At 45.2% G+C, this 22678-nt stretch overlaps 1 protein-coding gene across 9 annotated transcripts in view; it reads left to right on the top strand.

Moving 5' to 3' along the window:
• Positions 1-22678, top strand: part of FARP2 (FERM, ARH/RhoGEF and pleckstrin domain protein 2) — a 112698-nt gene that overhangs the window by 1219 nt on the left and 88801 nt on the right. For all 9 annotated transcript variants that reach the window (XM_059167410.1, XM_059167417.1, XM_059167414.1 and 6 more), the window contains exon 2: positions 12388-12608. In XM_059167410.1, the coding sequence (XP_059023393.1) occupies positions 12405-12608 (204 nt within the window). In that variant the 5' untranslated portion in view covers positions 12388-12404. The remainder of the gene's footprint in view (positions 1-12387; positions 12609-22678) is intronic.

Here is a 22678-nt window from a genome sequence, read left to right as displayed (position 1 = left end):
ACAAGACATTTGAGGTAGGAAGGCATGGAGTAACGTTTGCTTGTGGACCAAATATGACTGATTTTGTGCATCCGCTGTTTGTGGGACGTGTGTGAGTCCCTGTACAGCAAAAGGGAGAATTCTGTGTTAGGGGTCTTGAGGAGCTTCATGCTGGTGATTTTATTTGGTTCTCTCCCAGTCTGGGAAGGAGACCTGGCCAGGTCTCACTGCCCTGTGTGAAAGCAGAGGAAGTGGAGGGACCGGTTTGGGGTTACACCCTGGCCGTGCTGCTTCTGTGTCTGCCTTACTGCAGACTCTCACTGCCCCGTTGGCTCTGAGCTGTCCAGACTAGATGCTGACGTGCTGTTTCCCCAACTACCAGTTTACTGGCGCACTTATATGCGGGGCCTGCCTTTCAGAGTAGACTTCCAGGGTCCTTCTGTACTAATTCATTTCCCAAAAAAGGAAGTGTATGTGATCTAGTCATTTGTCTCTGTTCCATACTGATAAAGTGGGGTTAAAATTTAGCTATCTCATATGGTGGTTATGAGGACTCAGTGTCTATAGATTAGCTGTTTATAGGTGTCTAGCACACAAGTGCTTAATGAACATTAACCACTGCATCGTAAGGTGGAAGAATAACCTGAGCACATCGTTGAGCCAAGTGGGCAGGATTCCCCCACTGCTTTGGGGGAAAGATAGGACCTGATTGGCGTAATGCCTTCTGTCCAGACAGCCTGGCTTCTGGTCACCTCAGTACCTCCTCAGTAGTCAGACAGTAACAGTTCTCTTTCTGCTGCTTTTCAGTTTTGTTCCTATTTTTCCTTTACCCATTTTCTTATCAGCTTACCACCTGCCCCTTTCACTCAGTGGTTCGTGAGCATCCTACATGCAGCAGTGGTGGTGAGCATGCATGAAAGCCCACTATAAAGTTGACTGTCCAGGTGAGGTCACTTGGGTCGTGCTCTGAGATCTAAGTGTCCAGGGCATCAGGGGATTGTGGTGTATTTTTCTACTCCAGGTTTTACCTTGGCAACAGGGAGTCAAAAAAGTGGGAGTTACACAAAACTTAATATGATAAAGCCCAGTGTTTGGTGGGTTTCCGCGGATTGTTACACTGGTGGTGATGCTGTAAATTAGTCTGCTCTTTCTGGGGAGCAACTAGGAGTATATGGTAAAGATTTTCATTTTGGAATCCCAGTTTTGAAAACAAACTCTGATACGCAGTTCCTGTCAGTAGAGTCATGATAGAGTACTCCACAACCAGTAAACATGCTCTGGCAATCTTGTTCCTGTCCTTCCCTCTAGACAAAATTTGGAACATTTGGTCTATGGAAATCTGTTCAAAACGTGCCTTAACCAAAAAGGCGAAAGCAGGGTACACAGCGGTTATACTATGGTAAAATCTGTGAAGACGTGGACAAGGATGAGAAGGGATGTTAGTCATATAAGTATTTTTATTTTAGGGTTCCCCCCCACAAACTGGTGTTTTAATTTATAGTCATTTTGAAAAGCAAAAATCAGAAGGTGCTTTAATATAGAATGTGGTGATGACTCTCCCAGCTGCAGGACAGAAGGGAACATCCTATGTTATAGTACCTTTTTATTTTTACTTTTCAGAACGACTATAAATTAAAATAACAGTTTGTGTGGGGGGGGGGGTGGGAGGCGGAGCAATCCCATGACGCTAGAATACACCGAGAGGAGATAGCACACTGTGGAGTCAGGGTTAGGTTGAGGCCGCCTGCAGAGCTGAGTACCGTCATTAAGTCACTAACCTTTCTGAGGCAGAGTCCTTCATTTGTGTGATGGGAGTCATGAAGATTATTAAATGAGATGATGTTGGCAAGGATGTGGTGTGGCCTCCTAGCAGTGGTCATCCCTTGGGACTCTGTGGCTCTTGCAGTATGCGCCAGGAGAGTCTTTAGGCCTGACACAGATGCCCTCTTGTGGAGGCCTTCTTCCTCTCTTGCCACCCACCAAATTCCTATCTGCCAGCCTAGATTTCCTTTCTCAGTGGTGCCCACCACCATTAACACACTTCTTCTGTCTTCTCCCACTGTGATAAGGAGGTATTCTCGCCCATAAACTCCCATGCTTTTACATACTTAGACTTTTTTGGTACTGAGTCGGTCCTCAATAAATGCTTGAATGAATTAATCAAATTTCATTTCGGGCAAGGGCAGATGCCAACTTTTATAGGTCCTGAAGCTTATACAGTTTGGGGGAGGTAGCCTCTTTTAGAAAAAGAATATAATGGAGGCGTCTGGGTAACGCCATCTGTTGGGCATTCAGCTTAGGTTGTGATTTCAGGGTCATGAGATCAATCCCCTGAGTTGGGCTCTGAGCACGGAGTCTTCTTGGGACTCTGTCCTTCTCCCCCCACCCATTTGCTCTCTCCCGTGAACTTCCTTTCTCAAAAAAATAATTTTTTTCTTTTAAAGAATACAATGTTATAATAATTAGCTGGAAAGTGAGTATTTATTTAGAATGAGAAAAAGTTCTACATTTGAAAAAGCTAATAATAAGAACAATAAATAGCATAAAAGTAGCCTGTGTCCTTTGAGATCGCCTCTTCACATGACAGAGAATAGGAAGAGTTCAGTGATCCCTCTAGCATAGTTGACCACAAATTTTTGATAGTTAGGATGCATGAAACATGATTACATCTGTAGATAATATGTTTGCTGTTTCTAGTATAGCTACAGGTTTGTGTCTCAGAAAAGCAGGAGTTCTGATAAATTGTTTTGTATAATTCCATTAAAAAAAAGTGAAAGGAAAATGGTGATACATTTATAATTATACTACAACTTTAACAGCTATTTTTATGACAACCCCAGTTTTGTTTATTGGGTACTAATCTCTCTGGTTACAGTTTTAACAGGTCTGATGATTATTTTCCCACAGATGAGCATCTGGCTCGCCATATTTCAAACCTTTTTCTTTCCCATAGCCCACACACCTCCACTGTTGGGCACCATTGGATCTGTACAGGCTGCCACAGAACCCAAGCCCTGTACTTTTGTTTCACATGCCTCTGGTGGGCAGGCATAGTGGGTGACATCAGTGTCCCTAGAAGCTCTACCTGCACTGAGATGGGTGGGGATAAGTGTACATAAGAAGTAATTGAAAACATAAGTACATCCCACTAAATCCAAACTAAATGTGTCCCCAACTCATTTTGCCCTTAGCTGCATCCCCAAAATGCCGACAGTCCCTCTGAGCTGCCTGATGTAAAGGGAATGATGTTGTAGTAGAAAAAGGCAGCAACCTTAGTTGATTGCAGTTAGAATGTATTCTGTCAGTCCTACAAAAGGCCACAACCATAGGCACACTTTGCTAAGGCCTTTCCTGGGACTGGGGAAGAAGCCAGTGCATGTGGGGGGCCCAGAAGCTGGAAGCGGAATAGCTTTAGAGTCAAGAGGCTTTTGCAGGGGCAGTTCTGGCCCTTGGCTTGATGCCAGATGATACAGTAGTAGAGGCACGAGACAGGTGAGGGTGCTCAGTGCATCTCCCAGTGCCTAGCAGGAGTGTGTTTGGGAAGAAAGAAGCAACACTATGGAATTTGACAAATTGTTTAAATTTTACTAGGCTTTATTAACTCTTGTCTCCTTCATAATTAAAGTCCCAGGTGCTTTGGTGTAGTAGTTAATAAGGTGAATGTTGGGGGAACAAGTCTCAATACCTAAACAAGAAATTGATTCCAGAGAGTGCTTAAAAATATTTTTATTTTGCTGAACTGTTGTAGAAAGAACAAGCATAACTCCTAGTGGAAAGACAGTAGTTATCGCAGCTTTCTCCTGGAAGGGGAGCAGTGACTACTATAGGTAACCCCAACCAGTTAAGACTTCTGAAGGTAGGTAGTATTACGCGGTAGCCTGCAGAAAAGCCTTCTGATTTCAGAAGTAACATATACTCATCGCTGGAGGCAATGTGAAAAATACAGAACATTGGAAAAAGAAAGAAAATCAAACTTCCCTCTCCCAAAGATAACCACTATAAACATGTTTTAAAATGCATGGGTGTCAAGTTCTGGTTCCTGGAATATGGAATAAACCCACTCCAGGCTGTCTCCCCTGCCCTGACCCTGGCTCTAAAGGCCGGAAAGCTGCATGGAGCCAGTATTTGAAGACTTTGACAGATAAATAGTGACAGAAGGATTGGAAACAGAGGCCACTGCACCAAGCAAGGAGTTTCCTGTTTTTCCTCCAGGATTCCTTAGCCCAGTCTGAGGGTATCTGAAAGCCACAGGTGGGCCCCAGGTGCAAACAGAGAGTGCTATAGGGAAAGCCTTCTACTTTGAGCTGCAGGAGAGAATGGGATAAGGCTGCTGTTTCCCTCCCCTCTCCCCTGTCCTCTGGTCAGGCTGTGACACCTAGAGCCTGCAGATACTTGAACTCTGAGCGAGTTGAGAGGAATCCCCCATTGCTTTTTTTCTGTCGCTCCTCCTCCTGTTTTTTGGTCCCAGGCAAGGGCACAGGCAAAGAAGGTACGCAGCGGAGCAGGTAACTGAAGCCCCAGGTTTCTGGCTGGAGGAATAAGAAGGGAGCACTCCAGGGAGACTGGGATAGGAAAAAGGTCAGCAAAGTGACACCTGAGGTTGCTTTTGAAACTTAGGGCCTCACCACTGAGCCATGCACATGTGGGTCTGACCCTGAACAAGCTAGCTTGCCAGGGACTTTGGGAACTCAACTGAGGGGTGGGCCACAGCCTTGGAGCCAAGCTGGCCACTGAGCAATGATGCTCGGGGAGGACTCAGCCTCTGAACATGAAGCTGATGCTGAGTCCACTGCTGCATCTGGACCCCAGGCAGGCTCATGTCTGCTAAAGCAGAAACACCAGCATTCTCCATGGGGTTTAAACAAGACCCATCAGCTCATAACACAAGTATTAAGATGTCCACGATCCAATCCAGAATTACCCAGCATGCACAGAACCAGGCAGACACCCCCTCAGAAGACAAGATAAGTGAAAACCAAGTGGATACAGGTGTTGCCATTCCCTGATAGAGACTTGGGGGTAGCAGAATTTTGGCTCCGATGACCTTCACTCCCTGATGGTACTTCTAGGAATATGGGATGTTACAGCAGTAGCTGATGCCAGCAGGGATGGGGGTCTAAAGTCCTCTACCCAGGCAGCTGAATGGGCCCAGAAATGCATTTTCCAGAGCATCCACAGCAGCTGTCTCTTTGTGCAGGCCTTGTGAGACCCTAGGTAGAGTGCTCTGCTGGCTTACACTGACCCAAATTTCTGACCCATGGAGACTGCGATGGTAAGAGGCCTTTATTTAAGCTGCAGTAAAAACTAAAACACACTTTAAACCAGCTGTTATTAAAATGTCCCAAGAAATAAGGGTACTCTTGAAACAAATGGAAAGATAGAAAGTAAGCAAAAAAACCGACATTCTGAAGAAACCAGTGGGAATTTTAGAACAGAAAAATACAGTAACTGACAAAATAGAGGTGACAGAGGGTGGAGTGAACTTTTGATGCAGAGATGTACAATTTTTAAAGTCAAGTTGTTTTTCTTTTTTAATCTTAAAGAATTTGGACACTGGGTGCTAGTCCTTTGTCCATGGGTTGGAACTGTGGCTTTCAGCAAACCGCTCTGTTCTTGGGCTGAGATTTCTCATGGAAAATAAGGGGCTGGGCCAGCATTTCAGTGTACACACACATTCTTCCTCCCACCTGTACACTATACCGAGGGCTTTGTGGATCCTTAAGTACCCTGAAAATTGTTGCTAGATCTCTTGTTTTTTCTTTTTTCTTTCATTTTTTTTTAAACTCATGGAAAATTCCACACATTCACAAAAGTGCATATATAAGAACCAGCTCCAGTAATCAATATATGGGCAATTGTGGTTTTTTGGGGTGGGAGCTATTATCCCCTTCAGTGATTCCTTCCTCAGTGGATTATTTTAAAGTAAATCTTGGGCATGATTCCACTTTATCCATAAATAGTTTAGTATGTATCTCTAAGAGAGGGACTTTCCCCCTTCATATATATACAATACCATTAAAACATAAAGGAAATAAGCAGTATTTATTAAATCACGTAATATCCAGGAAGTGCTCAGATTTCATTGATTGTTCCACAAATACTTGAATCAGGATTCAAATAAGGTTCACGGGTAGCATTTGGCAGACAACATCTTTTATCAGTTTCTATCCTCTCCCCCATTTTTCTTTTTTTTTTTTTTAAGTGCCATTTATTGAAAAAATTAGATCATTTTTCACGTAGAATTTGCCACAGTGTGGTTTTTACTTGTAGTCTTTTTAATCCTGAGGTTGTATTTCACTAATGATGGGCAGTGAGGTTACTGAATTTGAAAGTCACTTGGATTAATTCCTGTTGTAGTTTAGCTACTGTCTTAATGTACAGTGAGGGTCATTTGTTTCATTTGGATTGAGTTTTGGGGCTTGCTGTTCTAAGACACTGATTTCATGCTGCTTTCTAATCATGTAAAACGTCCCATGAGGTTCCCAGGTCAACCCAAGGAAACCCTGCACACTGGAAGAAAGGTTTCCAGGGCTGAATTCCCAGTGCCTTCCGGCCCACGACAGCCGCTGTCCGGTTTGGTTTATCCTCCATTGTTGTTTGAAGATAGGCAAAAACATGTTTCTACAGTTCTTTCATTCACTTCACACTGAAGAAGCATAGAGAGAGGAGCATCTGGGGGGCTCAGTCAGTCAAGCGTCTGCCTTCAGCTCAGGTCAGGAATCCTAGGGTTCTGGGATCAAGTCCCATGTCAGGCTCCCTGCTCAGTGGAGAATCTGGTTTCCCTCAGCCCCTCCCTGCAGCTTGTGTGTGCACTCTCTCTCCCTCCCTTCCTCTCTCTCTCTCAAATAAATAAATAAAATCTTTTTTAAGAAAAGAAGAAGTATAGAGATCCTGCTTTTTGTTTATGACGACTTTGGTGTTCAGTTGGGCAGCTTTACACCAAAGAAAAAAGTGTTGAGAATCAGTCAGTTATCCAGATTGTTTCAGCTCTTAAAACTTTATTTTTCAGGGGGGGGGGGGGCTGAGTGGCTCAGTGGGTTAAGCCTCTGCTTTCAGCTCAGGTCATGGTCTCAGGGTCCTGAGATCGAGCCCCACATCGGGCTCTCTGCTCAGCAAGGAGCCTGCTTCCTCCTCTTTCTCTGCCTGCCTCTCTGCCTATTTGTGATCTCTGTCAAATAAATAAATAAAATCTTAAAAAATAAAACAAAAAAACCTTTATTTTTCAGGGCAAAACTGCCTTCAGTTCAAGTCATGATCCCTTAGTCCTGGGATCGAGTCCTGCATCAGGCTCCCTGCTCAGTGGGGAGTCTGCCTCTCCCTCTGTCTCTCACCCAGCTCATGTTCTCACTCTCTCTCTCAAATAAATGGATAAAAATCTTTTTTTTTTAAGATTTTATTTATTTATTTGACAGATCACAAGTAGGCAGAGAGGGAGGCAGAGAAAGACGAGGAGGCAGGCTGCCCGCTGAACAGAAAGCCCGATGCGAGGCTCGACCCCAGGACCCTGGGATTATGACCTTAGCTGAAGGCAGAAGCTTTTTTTTTTTTTTTTTTTTTTTTTAAGATTTTATTTATTTATTTGAGAGAGAGTGAGGGAGAGCATGAGAGGGGAGAAGGTCAGAGGGAGAAGCAGACTCCCCATGGAGCTGGGAGCCTGATGTGGGACTTGATCCTGGGACTCCAAAGGCAGTTGGTTGAGCGTCTGACTCTGGACCTCAGCTTAGGTCTTGATCTCAGGGTCATAAATTCAAGGCCCACACTGGGTTCACAACTGGACATGGAGCTTACTTTAAAAAACAAAACAAAACACTTTGTTTTTCAGGCAATAGAATTTTGTTTAACATCGAGTCAGAATATCTGATGGTCTGAATTATTGACATCTGTTTATTGTTAAGGCAACTCCTTTAAAAACCTAGCAAGTAAATTGTAAGGTCTGCAAATACTGGTTATGTCCAAAGTCATTTCTCTGCAGCAATAATATGTTTATATTGTGTTGAATTTGTTTGAAAGTAATGTTCCTTTTCGTGCATACACTGGCCTCTATCTCATATGGTTAGGTATGAAAGATAGGATAACAGGATTTTATCAGGTACTTAATTTTGGCTAGTAAATACTATAAATTAGTTGGAATCAAGAGCACATCTCCTTTCATTTTACCTTTACACTGAGTTGTCTTTCTCAAGCTCAGAGATTCTTAAGAGTGTAGAGGATGTGATTGACCATTCTCTCCCTCTATCATTTTCCAGAACAAAAAGTGGGCCAGGAGTGGGAAAGTGAGAGCTAGAGTTAGATCCCAGGTGTTCCGCCTTCTAGCTTCTACCTAGGCTGCTGATCTGCACTTCCCTGTTTCCCACAGGGCCTGCCTTATTATCCCAGCTTGGTGGACACCTTGCTGCCAGTGTGGGCTGCCCTTCCTCATGTTTGAGGGGCTGCGATGCCAGAGATTCAGGTCCTCATTGGTCCTTAGGCTTCCCACAGGTAACACAGCATTCTGGAGCACTTGCTGGGGCAGCATGTGCAAGAGCCCTGCAGCACTCTTCTCCCCAGGTTTCCAGCACCAAATGCCATTTCTGTGGTGATCCAACCAAGTCGCCTTCCAGGGGCCGGGGGAGCTGTATTCTGGAGGAGGGGTATGTTTGTGCAACACATGGCTGTGGATGGCCTGCCTGCCCTCCATCTGGCCAGCCATCCTTTGTCAGCCCTGGGAGGTGCTGCCTTACAGCACTAGTTCCGACATTGTTGTTTCTCATTCCTTACATTGATTTAAGTACCTAGTTGCTTGTTTCAAAAAACGACCAGTGGTGCTGGCTAGGGAATAAAAGGACCTGTCTTGCTCATCTGTAATGAAGACATGATGCAGAAGACTAGGGCCCAGGAGCTGGGTGAAAACTCCATCTGAGCGCTTGTGGCCAGCACTGCTGTGTATTGTAGGTACTTAAGAAAAATTCAGTGAAAATAAGCATCATGTTCTGTTTCCTGATCAGTATAGACATATGATTTATAATTCTCCTGAAAGAGGTAACTGAAAATATTTCAAGGGAGGTAGGTGTTGTTTTTGCACAACAGAATTTTAAACCCACTCCCTTTACGGCAGAGCATGGACTGTGCTTTTTCCTGGGAAGCCAGCTTTTCCAATAGACAGGGAGGGGGCTTCCTGGCCAAGTCCAGGCTGGACTTGAGTCGTGGCTCTGTCAATTCTGTGTTATGTGTTCTGTGGCAGACTTTTTTTTTTTAATAGCCGTTATTTTTTAAAAGATTTTGTTTATTTATTTGACAGACAGAGATCACAAGTAGGCAGCGAGGCAGGCAGAGAGATGGGGGGGGGGGGCGGGGAACAGGCTCCCCGCTGAGCAGAGAGCCCAACTCAGGGCTCGATTCCAGGACCCTGGGATCATGACCTTAGCCGAAGGCAGAGGCTTTAACCCACTGAGCCACCCAGGCGCCCCTAGCCGTTATTTTTGAGAGTAGTGTTGAGTTCACAGCCAAGTCAAGCTGTAGGTGCAGAGATCTCCGAATGCCCCTGTCCCTCTTAGGCACAGCTGTTCCCACTGTCAGCATCCCACCTCTGACAGACACACCTTTGTTAAAGCCTGCTTTGACATGTCATCACCCAAAGTCTTGACAGACTTCTGAGCTGAATTTTTCCAATTTCAAGATGGAGATATGTGACAAGGTGGTTTTTAAATTTTTTATTAAATCCGTTTAGAAGCTAAGTTTATGGTAGCATTAAATGTCAGTGCTGGAAATTGTATCCAGCTACAGAAATATTTTTAGGAATGAAGACTGCAAGGCATTTCATTCACACGGAAGGAAGATGGGAAAATAAACTGGAGTCCCTTGTACAGCCCTGGTTCTTTACATCATGGCTTACCTCTGGATTTCTGGAGAGGTTCTCTGGCAGCAGGAGAGGTGAGCAGGGACCCACATCTACTGTGGAGGGCTCCCAGGGCTGCAGAGTACCTCCCGTGCCGCCAAGGGCTGTTAGTGGCCTTGCTGTGTTTCTAGTCTGTCTTGCATACTCTTATCCTTTTAACATTTATTTATAAGCACACGAGGCAAAACAAAGTAATTTCTGTCAAGTCATTTATTCCATCTAAAATTATTAAGAAAAAAGTCTAAATGAGAATATACAGTAGAATAAATGAGAGAAGTGACTTCTTAAAATAGGTTTTGGTTGTATATGTATTTTCAGAATTGTAGCTTTCCTTCAAGGGGAAGAATCAGTTTGGTGCCCAGGGTAAAACATCCCCTGGCTCCTTCAGAAGGACCTGCTCTTGGTGCATCAGTCACGGGTGAATGCCGGGAGCAGACCCAGGACTCACACTCCTCTGTTTGCACGTGGCACACACCCTACAGGTGGAGTGTTCCTCACTGCCCTCCCCTCCCTTTTGCATTAACTACTCACGTTTGTGAAATTGAAATGAAAATGTCATACTTAGGGTTCTCAGAACCTCCTATATGCCACATTTAATATTACCAGCATGAATATTAGTGATCTTCTAATGTGTTCTGTTTGTGACCATAGTTGTAGCCTTCCGCTGCTGCCGTCTGTACAGAGCATTGCCTAATGAGGCAGTTCATGTTCTTTGATGTCAGTACCATGAGTTAAGTAAATGCTTAGCAGACATTCACAGTAGGTATTAGTTCCTGCTCTCAGCGCACATACAACCTAGAGAGAGAATTCGGAGATGAATGTGATCCAAACGTGTCTGTCCACCAGGAGCAGCCCATTCATGAGCAGGAATGGGGGTGGGAGGTGTATCTGGCAGAACCCACATGCCGCCTTGTCATTTTGCTCACTCCTTTACCAGTTCACAGGAGTTCACCTGAGGGTTTTGGCTTTCTTGTGTTTTGCTGCTTATTTGATAAATCACATGTTTGTGAAAGTTCTCTCTCATGTGAGCTGGGAGACTTGTCTTTACTGGGTAGGCTTTCTTTTCTTTTCTTTTCTTTTTTAAGATTTTATTTATTTATTTGACAGAGACACATTGAGAGACAGGACACAAGCACAGGGAGTGGGAGAGGGAGAAGCAGACTCCTTGCTGAGCAGGGAGCCTGATTTGGGGCTTGATCCCAGGACCCTGGGATCATGGCCTGAGCTGAAGGCAGACTCAGTAACCCACTGAGGCACCCAGGCGCACCTGCTGGGTAGGCTTTAAGTGTGCAGCAGAGGTTGCTTGGCAGGTGACTGAGAGGCTTTTAAACTTAATTCAAGAGACAAAAGTTCATGAGATGGTTCTTCTCGATAACAAAATAAGCATGAAAGAGATGAAAGGGTCAGAGGACTCAGCAGTTAGGTTGGAGCATGAGGGGAATGGATTGGAAATTAGTGAGATTAATTCTCTATTAAAATTACCTCAAATTAGTAGGAGGCTTGCCAAAGGCAACTGAGTGAAATAAAATAGTTTTTGTAGCAACTCCGTTCTTTCTTTAACATCTGGCATTTATTTTTTTGCCATACTTCTGTTTTACTGTTAAATATTTTTCTTGAAATTGACTTTCAAACACAAATACACAGATTTAAGAAAAAAATTTGCCATAAACAGAAGGAAACTATATTAATACAAAGAAAAGCAAGCCATAATGATTAGATTCAAACTGATACTTAGCCTCTTCTTTCTTTGTTAAAAATAGTAACGTGATTAACCCCATTCAACTTAATAGCCTGGAACTAAAAACCTTTCCTATGGTACAATGTGGAGGGTTGAAAAGGGCATGAGTGCCTCCCTGGGCCGTCAGTGTTTTCATGTGTTCAGCCAGTGGTGAGTGGTGAGAACAGGGACATTGTGAGGGCAGATAAGTGGTGCTGGGAAGGACCTGGCCTGGGGCAAATTCTCATCACACCAGGCGGGGTCCTGATGTGACTCTGGCAGCACCTGTGGAGGCTGATAAGACACCACTTCAAAAACCTGGGAGTGCAAAGCTGCCAAGAGCATCCTGGCTGTCCTCACCTGCTGTTCTTGGCATTCGCCTCCCTGTCCCCCAGCACAGTCATGTGCTGCCTGGTGTATGTGGCACCTGCTCCTCCTTGCTGAAATGTACCATCTAGCACTTAATCGTGTGGGGTTGGCACAGTGACTCTCTGGGTTGATGGAGAGAGGATGTGCCGGGGGACTCTAGGGACAGGCCACTGTTGGATGAGGTTTCGTGAGTTCAGTGAGGTGATGCACTGCCTGACTCGCAGAAGTACCAGAAAATACTGTCTTTGGGGATAGTGCTTGGTATTTTATGCTCCACCAATTTATGTGTGAGTAGAAGGTAATCTTAACTCTCTTCTGATATAAATGACTGTCTAGAAGTTGCAAAACTAGAGCAGAGAATTCCTGTGCATCTGATAATTTTTTAACATTGTTTTAATATCTAAATAATCATTAATGACTCTTTGGGGGTTTTTGCTTTGTTTTAAAGGATTTAGCTGGTGGAGAATGGGGGAGATAGAAGGAACATACAGAGTCCTGCAGACTCCGGGGACACGCTTGGGCAGCCTGACCCCCACAGAGGTGAGCACCCTCGAGCCTGGGCAGACACTCTCAGTAACAGCGGCACGGGCGTCAGCTAGAATGCAGGAGAAGCACCTTCACATCCGAGTGAAGCTGCTGGACAACACCGTGGAAATATTTGACATTGAGGTAAGAAGTGTAATGTTTGGAAGAATATTTCCTTACACTTTCTGAAGGTCAAGTATTATTCACCATATTCCATGTTGCTGATCAGACTTTGACTTTGCCTATTTAACAAGCTGACCACGAATGGCTTTAGTAGCACTAAGATCCTTGGAAACAGTGCGTCTGAGCTTCTCCTTTTATTTGGAAAGTGGTATTCTCCTGTCTCTCCTTAAAAATTCTGATGCATTGGTGCCTCGGTGGCTTGGTTGGTTAAACGTCCAACTCGAGATTTTTCCGCTCAGGTCATGATCTCAGTGTCCTGAAATTAAGCCCGGGTCAGGCTCTGTGCTCAATGGGGGTGTGCTTCTCTCCCTCTGTTCTTTTTCCCACCATCACATGTGCACACACATCACTCTCTCACTCTCTCTAAAATAAAGTAAATCTTAAAAAAAAATAAATATTTTTTAAAAATTAAAAGAAAATTCTGATACAACATGGCCTTTCCATTCTTCTTCTGAAAGGCTGGCTGAATGCTATAGAGCACAAACCAGACCAAGACAGCCTCTGCCCCATTCTGCCTGGGCCCAGGGGGCAGTTAGCCTCCAGTAGGTTAGCTCCTCATCATAGCCCACCTTCTTGGAGTGAGAGGCCTGAGCACTCGGGATGGCCATGAGGAGGACTGAGCATTCACCATGCAGGGAACCTGGCATGTAGCATGGGATTTTTCTGTATCAGCAGTAATAGCATTTTTATTTTGAAAATTCCCTAATACATTGCACTGGTGATGTTGGCAAAACCAGTTGAATATAACAAAAATGTGTAACTGTATATAAGTGTATATATATTTAAAGAATATTTTTAGAGCCATATAATACTTTAGAAAGCACTGATTTTCTAAATGGCATTACAATGAGTATGATTTTTAAAAATTACTTATTTTATTTTATATGTAATGCATGAATATGTTCTCTCTGTTCTGATATTTTCATATTGGTTTAAAGTATCTTTAGAAGTTTTTTCTGCTCTTGATGTCATAAAAGGAAGGACCAGAGAATGAATTTAAACTTTAGCAAGAGGTTTATTTGTGCTTAGGATGTCCATCAAGAAGTCAGGATGCTACATAGAAAATGAGATTATTGAGGTAGAGTCCAGGCTCTGAGGAACCTAAAGGAAACCTCTAGGCTCTGGTGGTGCCTAATTGCAAAATACATTGCATGGGAAGAGGGAAGGAGGGGGCAAGAGAGTGACCCATGGGGCAGTGGGGAGGGGACCAGCTGGAGGTCAGGGCTGTCCTCCAATTGTCTTGCCTCGGGCCCCAGGCACACCAGCCTCTCTCGCCTCTCTTGCCTGAGTGTTTGATGGCAAGTATCTAGTGCATAGACTCATAGTATCTGAACTCAGGGAGCCCTGAATGCTTCTTTTGAGGTCTTATTTGAGGAGGAAATCAAATACCATTTCATCAGGGCAGTAGTAATTAAAACTGGTAGGACCTGTCTGTCCCAACTTCCCAAGTCATTCATGTTTAGCCATAGGCAGCCTCTGCCAGGAAGGTAGTCCAAAAAAGGCAACCTTTGAACCCTGGAGAGCTAGTGGTTGGCCGTTGGCTCTCTTTGGCAGCATTTCCTAACTCCGCTTGGTACTCTTTGATGAATCACCTGCAGGAAAGGGGTTGAAGATCTGGGAGATTAGTTGGGGTCCCAAATCTCTTCCAGCCAGGTGCTTGCAAGAGTTTCCACCATGTAGACATCCTTGATAAACACACCCACTGCAGTTTAGGTTCATAAAAATTTCAAAATTTTTTAAAAGAAAGGAAAGGAGGGGTGAGAGAGGAGAAAAGAACAGGAAGAACTGGACTATTTTAAAACTTTTTTTCAAAGCCTCTTTTTTTGTCCTGCTTAATGGTCTTTATCCACCAGCACTAGGACCAAGAAAGAAGAAAGCATACATTTATTGTTGAGTCATAAATAAGAGGTGATGCTTCTCTAAGATACACCCTATTATAATACTAAGAGTCTGGGTCACTTTATACATCAGGAACTCAGAAGTGACATTTTGTAAAGGTTTCAATATATTTAAAGCTTCTCAAAGTTGAGATTGTTGTATCCAGGAGGAAGAATCTCCTTGGCCCTTCTGGGTTCTTGTCGCTGGATGAAGAATCAGATTGTCGTGAGACAGATTAACTGACATAACTGACATAAATCAGACATAACAATACATGTATAGGGAATCCACAGATAAGGAAATTGCAAACACAGGCAACGTGATGCTTATATGAGCACAGGAGAGGGGCTGGGGCAGGGGCACAAAGGAGAGAGGGATCATTAGCAGGGGTGAGGGGGAAGAGGTCTGGGAACAGGGGTTGCTTATCCTGTAGAGAAGAGTCTCAGGTGAAAAGGAGTGTTAATAGCTCTCTTTCTGGTATGCACCGGCAGTTAAGGGGGTTATAAAGAGCTTTTCCTGAATCTGCTGGGTTTGGATTGCCTTTAACTAAAAATAATGTTCATGCCACAGTGGCCTATCTGGGGTGGCCTGGTCTTGGCCCTTGTAGTGCTTCTGTTAATCAGGTATAACCATCATACTCATTTCCATGCAGGTGTGTTATTTTGATAAGCCTGGCAGAGTCAGAGTCAGAAATTAAAGAATCACATTGCTGCCACATACCCCGAGTTGGGTGGGCTGCTTCGTGAATTGTATTACCCACCAATGCATACCTTTCAGGAAGAGTTAAAATTCAGTTTATTTTTGTAAGTTTTTTGTATTCAGCTTCAAAATACCCTGTCTTCTATAATTATATCAATTGGTTTTTGTAAGTAACCACTCCAAACCTAGTAACTTAAAACAACAAATTCTGAATGCATGTTTGAGTATTGGCTTGAGAGACTCTTCTGGTCTGGGCTGGCCTAGAGAGGCTAGTGGTCTAGGATGACATGTCCATGTTTCGAACCCCAGCTAGAACCTCTTTCCATGTGGAATGTCAGGGAGCTAGCTGTGCATGGTGACAGAAATGTTCTCAGGAGTGCAAGCTGTTTAACTGATCATAGCAAACCATCAGGCAAGCCCCTTTTCCGGGAGCACAAAGCAATAGGGCTACCTTGATGGAGGAGTGCCAAGGAATTTGTGGCCATTCTTTAGAGTTTACCACAACAGCTGTTGCCAATAGATGGGGAATGTAGTCTCTGGAAAGACTACTGTCTCTGTGAAGCTCTAATATCTCCTGTTAGTGGGCTAGTCTCCTTTGCCAGGCAACACGCTTTGTGGGGCCTGCCCCAAAGCAAGCCACCTGGCCTTCTCTGGGGGGATGTGCTTCCCCTATAGCCCTCCATGAGAGGCTGGCCCAAGAAGGTAGGTTTGCCCTGATCCTTTCTCCCCAGTGTCTCCCATGAGCCATGGCTCCAAAGATTTAAAATATCCAGAGATAGAAGCTGGTTGCCCTGGATGCCCCTTAGTGATCCACCACCACTTGTCCTCTGACCTCTGGTAACTGAAGGGACCTGAGTTCCCACCTCGGTGAGTCACACATGGAAGCTGCACCAGGTAAGCTGTTGCACAAAGGAAACTATTTACTCCAAATAAGGAGATCCCAGGGAATACGTTCCAGAGCCGTGACTCCCTGAGCAAGGGTGGATGGAGTCCTTGTGTTTAGGGTTAGGATGAATCCTCAGAAAGAGGAGCCTTGTCACTATATATAGAGGTGGGCACAAGGTCTCACGCATGCGCCTCGAGGAAAGACTAGTGATCCTCTTTGGGCAGAGGTCTTAGTGTCATAATGAGGTCAGGGTATCGGTTGGCCATTCCGAGGTCCATGTGCACAGGCATGAGTTCTTGAGTCAGGGGCGGAGCCACTGGCCCCGGGTGGTCCAAGCAGTTGTTATTGCCCAGGGTAGGGGGCGGCAGGCAGGGAGCAATTTTAGCATCCTTCATGGAATGCTTTACCTGTTGGGTTTTGGCCCGAGTTAAGAGATCAGCTGGAAAGAAGAGCTTCAGGGAAAACATGGGTTTGAAGGTCAGTGGGTACAAGCAGGTGGGCAGTAAATGTCAGGTCTTGGGGTCTAATTGGTGACACTGGCACACTCCGCCCTTTATATCTGAACTAAGAGACACAGGTTGTGGTCTGGTGGTGTTGGCTGTTGTGGGGTGGTGCACACTTGAGGTGTGGGGCAGTAGGCATGCAGAGCACCGAGACCGCAGGCCAGGTCTCTGTGGGCAGCACAGAAGGCAAGTCTCCATGAAGACACTCCCTCTCCCAGAGCTCCACTGCGGTCTCCTCCCAGGAGACGAGACTTTGTTTGATGCACTGTTCAGTCCTCGGCCTTGCTCTGTAAATATGTGTTAAATGGAGGAAATAAAAAGGTAGATGGGGTTAACATCCTTTCTTCGAGCGTGTTTTGAATTTCTCCCTCTAGAGGACAGTTTTCTGACCTTAGATTCAAGTGTGTGGCTTTGTTTGTTTGGGGGTTTGGGCATCTACACCCAGACGATGGTCTGCTTACTTGGTTTGTTTTTACTTCAGTCTTGGCAGCAGTGTCTGTGGACTTGGTGGGTTGATGCACTGACACAACCTTGGAAAACACTGGCTTCTGCACATAGATGGTCACAAATCACTGGCATTGTATAGAATCCCTGGTTGCTATTGAAGGGACTTTCTTAACTGAGGGAAGAATTTGACATTTAGTTATTTTTGAAATGCTTACATCTTGCTTCAGTGAAAATACAGGGCCTGAAGACTTCCCTGTTGGTGTTCACGCCTCTTTCTGTGCAGAGGGTGTTGTTTCATGTTGGTCTTCAACAAGTAGGACAGCCTTGGCCATCCTCATTGTATTTGCTTCAGAAAGGTGAGCTACAAGCCCATAGTTTTATTTCCATTGCCCATCTCCCAGAGCTTGACATCAGTGCTCACCACCTCATTAATGGTACATGTTTCAGGTGCTTGCTAACATGACTACAGAGGAGCTCTGGGAGCTCACTGGGTGTGGGAGGGTTTTGCTCCAGATTTTGCTCCAGTTCCTTCTTTCTAAGGCCAGATCACACAGATTGTCTAATTCTTGCTGCCCATGAGTCAGCAGGGCTTAAAGCCAGAAGCAAGGGTCTGCTGTTTTCCAAACAAGATTTAATGGTGTTGAAGTCGAGTCGAAACTCTTGAGCACCCCTGAGATAAAATTCACACACCATACAATTCACCCATTTGAGGTGTACATCTCTGCAAGTTCTTGTATGTCCACAGACAATAGTCAATTTGAACATATCTTTGTTGCCTTGAAAAGAAACGTGGGCACCTGGCTGGCTCACTTCATAGAGTGTGCAACCCTTTTTCTTTTTCTTGAGAGAACGTGCACTTACATGTGCACTAGCACACACGGTGAGGGGAGGGGCAGAGCGAGAGACCTTCCAGCAGACGCCTGGCTGAGCCTGAGGCGGGGCTCCATGACCCAGTATCATGGCCTGAGCCGAAATCAAGAGTCAGATGCTAGGGCCCTGGGTGGCTCTGTCCGCTGGCTCAGATCGTGATCTCAGGGTCCTGGGATTGATCCCCTTGTGGACTCCACAATGGGCAGGGAGTCTGCTTGAAAATTCCCTCCCAGTGCACCTTCCCCTCAAGTCCCCCGTGTGTGTGTGTGTGTGTGTGCACGCACACTTGTGCACACCCTCTCTCTCTAAAATCAATAAATTAGGGGTATCTGTGTGGCTCAGTGGTGAAGCGTCTGCTTTCAGTTCAGGTCATGATCTCCGGGTCCTGGGATCGAGCCCTCTGTTGGGCTCCCTGCTCAGCAGGGAGCCTGCTTCTCCCTCTCTGGCTCCCCCTGTTTGCGCTTTCTCTTTGTCAAATGAATAAATAAAATCTATAAAAATTAAGAACAAATAAATAAAAGAGTTAGACACTTAAGCCACCCAGGCATCCTGAGCGTGTAGCTTTTGATTTCAGAGCCATGAGATCAAGCCCTGTATCAGGCTTCCCACTGCGCATGGAGCCTGCTTAAGGTTCTTTCTCCCTCTCCCTCTGCCCACCCCACCAAAACTTGCTCTCTCTCTCTTACCCTTCCTCTCAAAAAAAGGAAACCTTGCAGGCTTGCACCATCACTTACCTGCCCTGTCCCCTCTCCCTTTAGTGCAAGCAAGCAGGAATGTACTTCTGCCTCTGTAGGCCACATGGATCTGGACATTTCGTCTGCATGGGGTTGTACGTGGTCTTTTGTGACTGGCTTCTTTCACTGAGCATCATGTTTTAGGGGTTGATCCCTGCTGTAGAATGCATCATGATTCTCTCTTTTTTGTGCCCAAATAATACTCCGGTGTATGGATAGGCCACATTTTGTTTATTCAGCCATCAGCTAATGGGTGCTCCACCATTTGGCCGTTACGAGTAATACTGTTGTAAACATTCACACACACGTTTGTGTGGACATATGTCTGTTGCTCTTGAGTATATACTGAGGAGTGGAATTGCTGAGTCAAATGGCAACTGCTCAGTTATTTGAGGAACTGCCAGACCGTTTTCCAGAGTGTCTGGCTTCACATCCCTCCAGCGGGGCCTGAGATCTCCATTCTGTCTGTGTTCTCACCTATACTTGTGTTATCTGGCTTTCTAATTCTACTCAGCAAGCATGACGTGGCAGCTCATTATGGTTTGAGGTGAAATTCTAAGTTACTTTTAATGGCTAAAGAAGGGCAGGTTTTGGGGGTGCCTGGTGGCTCAGTCATTAAGCATCTGCCTTCAGCTCAGGTCATGATCCCAGGTTCTGGGATCGAGCTCCACATCGGGCTCCCTGCTCAGGAGGAAGCCTGCTTCTCCCTCTCCTACTCCCCCTGCTTTTGTTCCCTCTAGCTGTGTTTCCATTAAATAAATAAATGAAATCTTAAAAGGGGGGGGGCAGGTTTTGAACCCAAAATATAAGAATTGTGCCACTAAACATTCAGGTTGGTTCCTTGGGGAGATCATGAGTAGTTATGAGGCTAACCCATCACAGAACCCAGGTACGCCTGTGGGATGACCCTTCCTACACGCCAGGCTCATGGAGGCCGCTGAGAGAGCACAGCTGAGGGCCTGCCATGGCATACCTGAGGGGATGGAGCCGGCCCAGAGCAGAAGTTTCAGGTTTCCTTCAGCATCTCGTTGTGAATTTATAGAATGAGGAACTTTTATTGACACTGTACTTTAAGTTACTTATCTCATTTGTAAGTAACAGCTACCAGTACCCTTGATTCCCTGTGTCCGCATAAATCACTTGCTGCCACCAACTTAGACTTACTCGGACTTTGTAAGATAGGTGACATACACTTTGTGGGTCTTTATGTTGATAACTAATGAAGTTAGAATACTTTCTGTGTGGAGGGTGTTTATCTGGTGGTATGGGGAAGGGAGAGAGGCCTGCACAGCAAAGAATGGGGAGCCATCTGCCTCGGCTTCAGTTGTGTCTCATTTCAAGTGACATTTGACATTTACTGATGGGGGTTTTAGCTACCTGTAGTCCAGTCACTGGCCACTTTTTTTTTTTTATCTAGTAAAGTCTTGATTTGTTTTTAGTTGATTAAATGAATTTTGTGGTTTTGAAAATAGAAATCTGGCCATAGCTGTAGAAAGTCTTTTTTTTTTTCTGAACCGTAAAAGAAACCATCTGGAAGCCATGAGACAGCTTGTCTTGTCCTGTGTGCCGAGTCACAGGATAGATGTGCTCTCCTTCCATGACATGCTAAGTGTGCAAGGCATGTAAACATCATTCCTGGTGCAGTACAGGGAGAGGCCTTCTCCTAGACTTCAGAGCAAGTTTTCTAGAACAGATACACCCACAGTCATTGATAATTTACCACCAGCTTTAGGAACTAATGGGAATTTTAGCTTTTCTATTATCTGGAAGCTGGTAATGTGGAAAAGGTGATATTTAGTGATTAAAAGGTGATAGTGATTCCTCACCCATGGAAGTGAACATCCTGTGCCTTTGCTGACAAGTGGGGAGTGAGTTCTAATGAATTAGAGTTGATGAATTATGAGTTGATTATTCAACTTTTTGCTCACATTCTCCTTTTTATCATATTTAAAATTTGGGGAGTGGGTTTGCTTTTTTTTTTTTTTGAGAATTAGAAAAGCTTTGTTTAAATATGCGACAAGTGGGAGGACAAAGACTCAGTCATGAAGTTCATGCTAGTTGCTATTCTAGTAAAAACTTAATGTTTTCCTTCTGGCCAGGAAGAAATAGTCAAAATTCCAGAAAGTATCATAGCCAGATGTTTGTCATTGCTCCCACATGAACATCCTAAATATGGCAAATAAGCCGCCTTAGAACTTATTTTGGTCTGATCTCAGAAGAAAAGTTAGTAATTCACCCTCTGAATTTGGGGATAATATAGGCTTTTTACAAAAGCTCTTATGTATTTCTAGTATATACAGTTATTATATGACTCGGTCCTAGCTTTAGAGCCCTGTTATTTTGTCTGAGAAAGTTGGTCTGTTTCTTTGACCCTGATGCCCAGGAATGTGGCAGGGTGGTACTGGGCAGGGATGTGGACATTTTTATTCTCAGTGACCGAGTCGTGGCATCAGAGCTCCCAGTGCCGGCTCCCCCAGCCAACCCCAGCATGCACACAGCACGAGGTCAGCGTACACAGTATCTTAGATGTGATCATGACTGGCAATGAAGCTATACCAGCAGATGGAGACACAAAGGGAACTGTCTTCCTCCTGACCTTTGTACCAGTGAGAGTGCCATCAGTACAGTCACGTAATGGGGTTCTTGCAGGGTGTCAGCGGAGGATCATCGACACGTTTTCTTGACTTGGAATGCCACTCTTTGGGCATTTGAGTTCTGGCACCTGGTGGCTTTATCTCCTGTTCTCAGCAACCCCAGCAGGAGATGGAGATGATGGAGATGCAGGGATAGAATGACCTCCCAGGTGAGCTGTGAGCCTGCTCTCATGACCATCCCCATACTGTCTCTAGAAACCCTTGCGCCCTGTACATACTTAGCCACATACTTAGCCCCATGATACTTCCATTTCTCACCTGAAAGAATTTGGTTCTGCCGCGGTTTGTCCAGTGAGGCCCGGGAGCTGAACTTATATCTGATTTACTGACTTGGTCTTTGAACCATAACTCTCCTTCAGGTCTTTTCATCTCTTCCCTGAAATTTTAGATACCTGCATTCTTGGCCTAGCTCCCCACAAGTAAGTGGCCCACTTGAGAATGGATGCTTGGCTGCTGAGCTCTTCTTTGGGGCCCCCAGGCCCAGGATGCTCATCCCCCCTTTCTGTGGCTGGTTCTTTCTCTCTATCCCTAAAGAATCACTACGTGGGGCAATTTAAAACCAAATTTTAAATATGAACCCTTGGGGTGCCTGGGTGGCTCAGTTGTTAAGCGTCTGCCTTCAGCTCAGTTTGTGATCCTGGGATCTGGGATGGAGCCCCACGTCAGGCTCCCTGCTCAGCGGGAAGCCTGTTTCTCCCTCTCCCACTCCCCCTGCTTGTGTTCCCTCTCTTGCTGTGTCTCTGTCTGAAATAAATAAATAAATCTTAAAACAAAACCAGAAAAAAGTATTATATCTCAACCCTTAGCTGCTTGCTGGCATGTGGAAGTGTCTAATTCCAAGTCTGGTAACAGCTTGGATCAGGTGTCACATCCCAGGTGTTGTTACTTGAGGTAACAACATGGTGCGTGTCTCCTCCTGCTGGGGCCACGGGGGTTGCAAGTGAGGGCAGGTCCCAGAGGCTGGAAAGGCGCAATGTCATCCTTCGTGGACCTTTCCTCAGCTGCCCAGTGTGTGCACATGCGCACACACACACACACGCCCTCGCACCCACCCTGGTTCTTATAGCCCTACGTGGTTCCGCTGCTTTCTGAATATACTGTAGTTCGTTCTCATTCCATGGGTGGACACTGATGCTGTATATATGTTGTGGGCAGACATGTGGGTTCCTCTAGGGTGTGTTCCTAGCATGGACTCTGTGGTTGTGAGATGCACCCATCCCATCCCTGCCCAGATCATGCAGGATTGCTTTCCCCACTGGTTATACCATTTGACATTATCTCCTTCCACACAGTGCTCTCCCCGGTGTGTTTTCCTCTCTCTCTTTTTCCAGCCACCCCCTGCTACTCTGTGGCCTTTCTG

This window comes from Mustela lutreola, chromosome 3 (genome assembly GCF_030435805.1).
Source record: "Mustela lutreola isolate mMusLut2 chromosome 3, mMusLut2.pri, whole genome shotgun sequence".
NCBI lineage: Eukaryota > Metazoa > Chordata > Mammalia > Carnivora > Mustelidae > Mustela > Mustela lutreola.
Note: the sequence above shows the minus strand (reverse complement) of the source record. Positions and strands in the feature narration are given on the sequence as shown.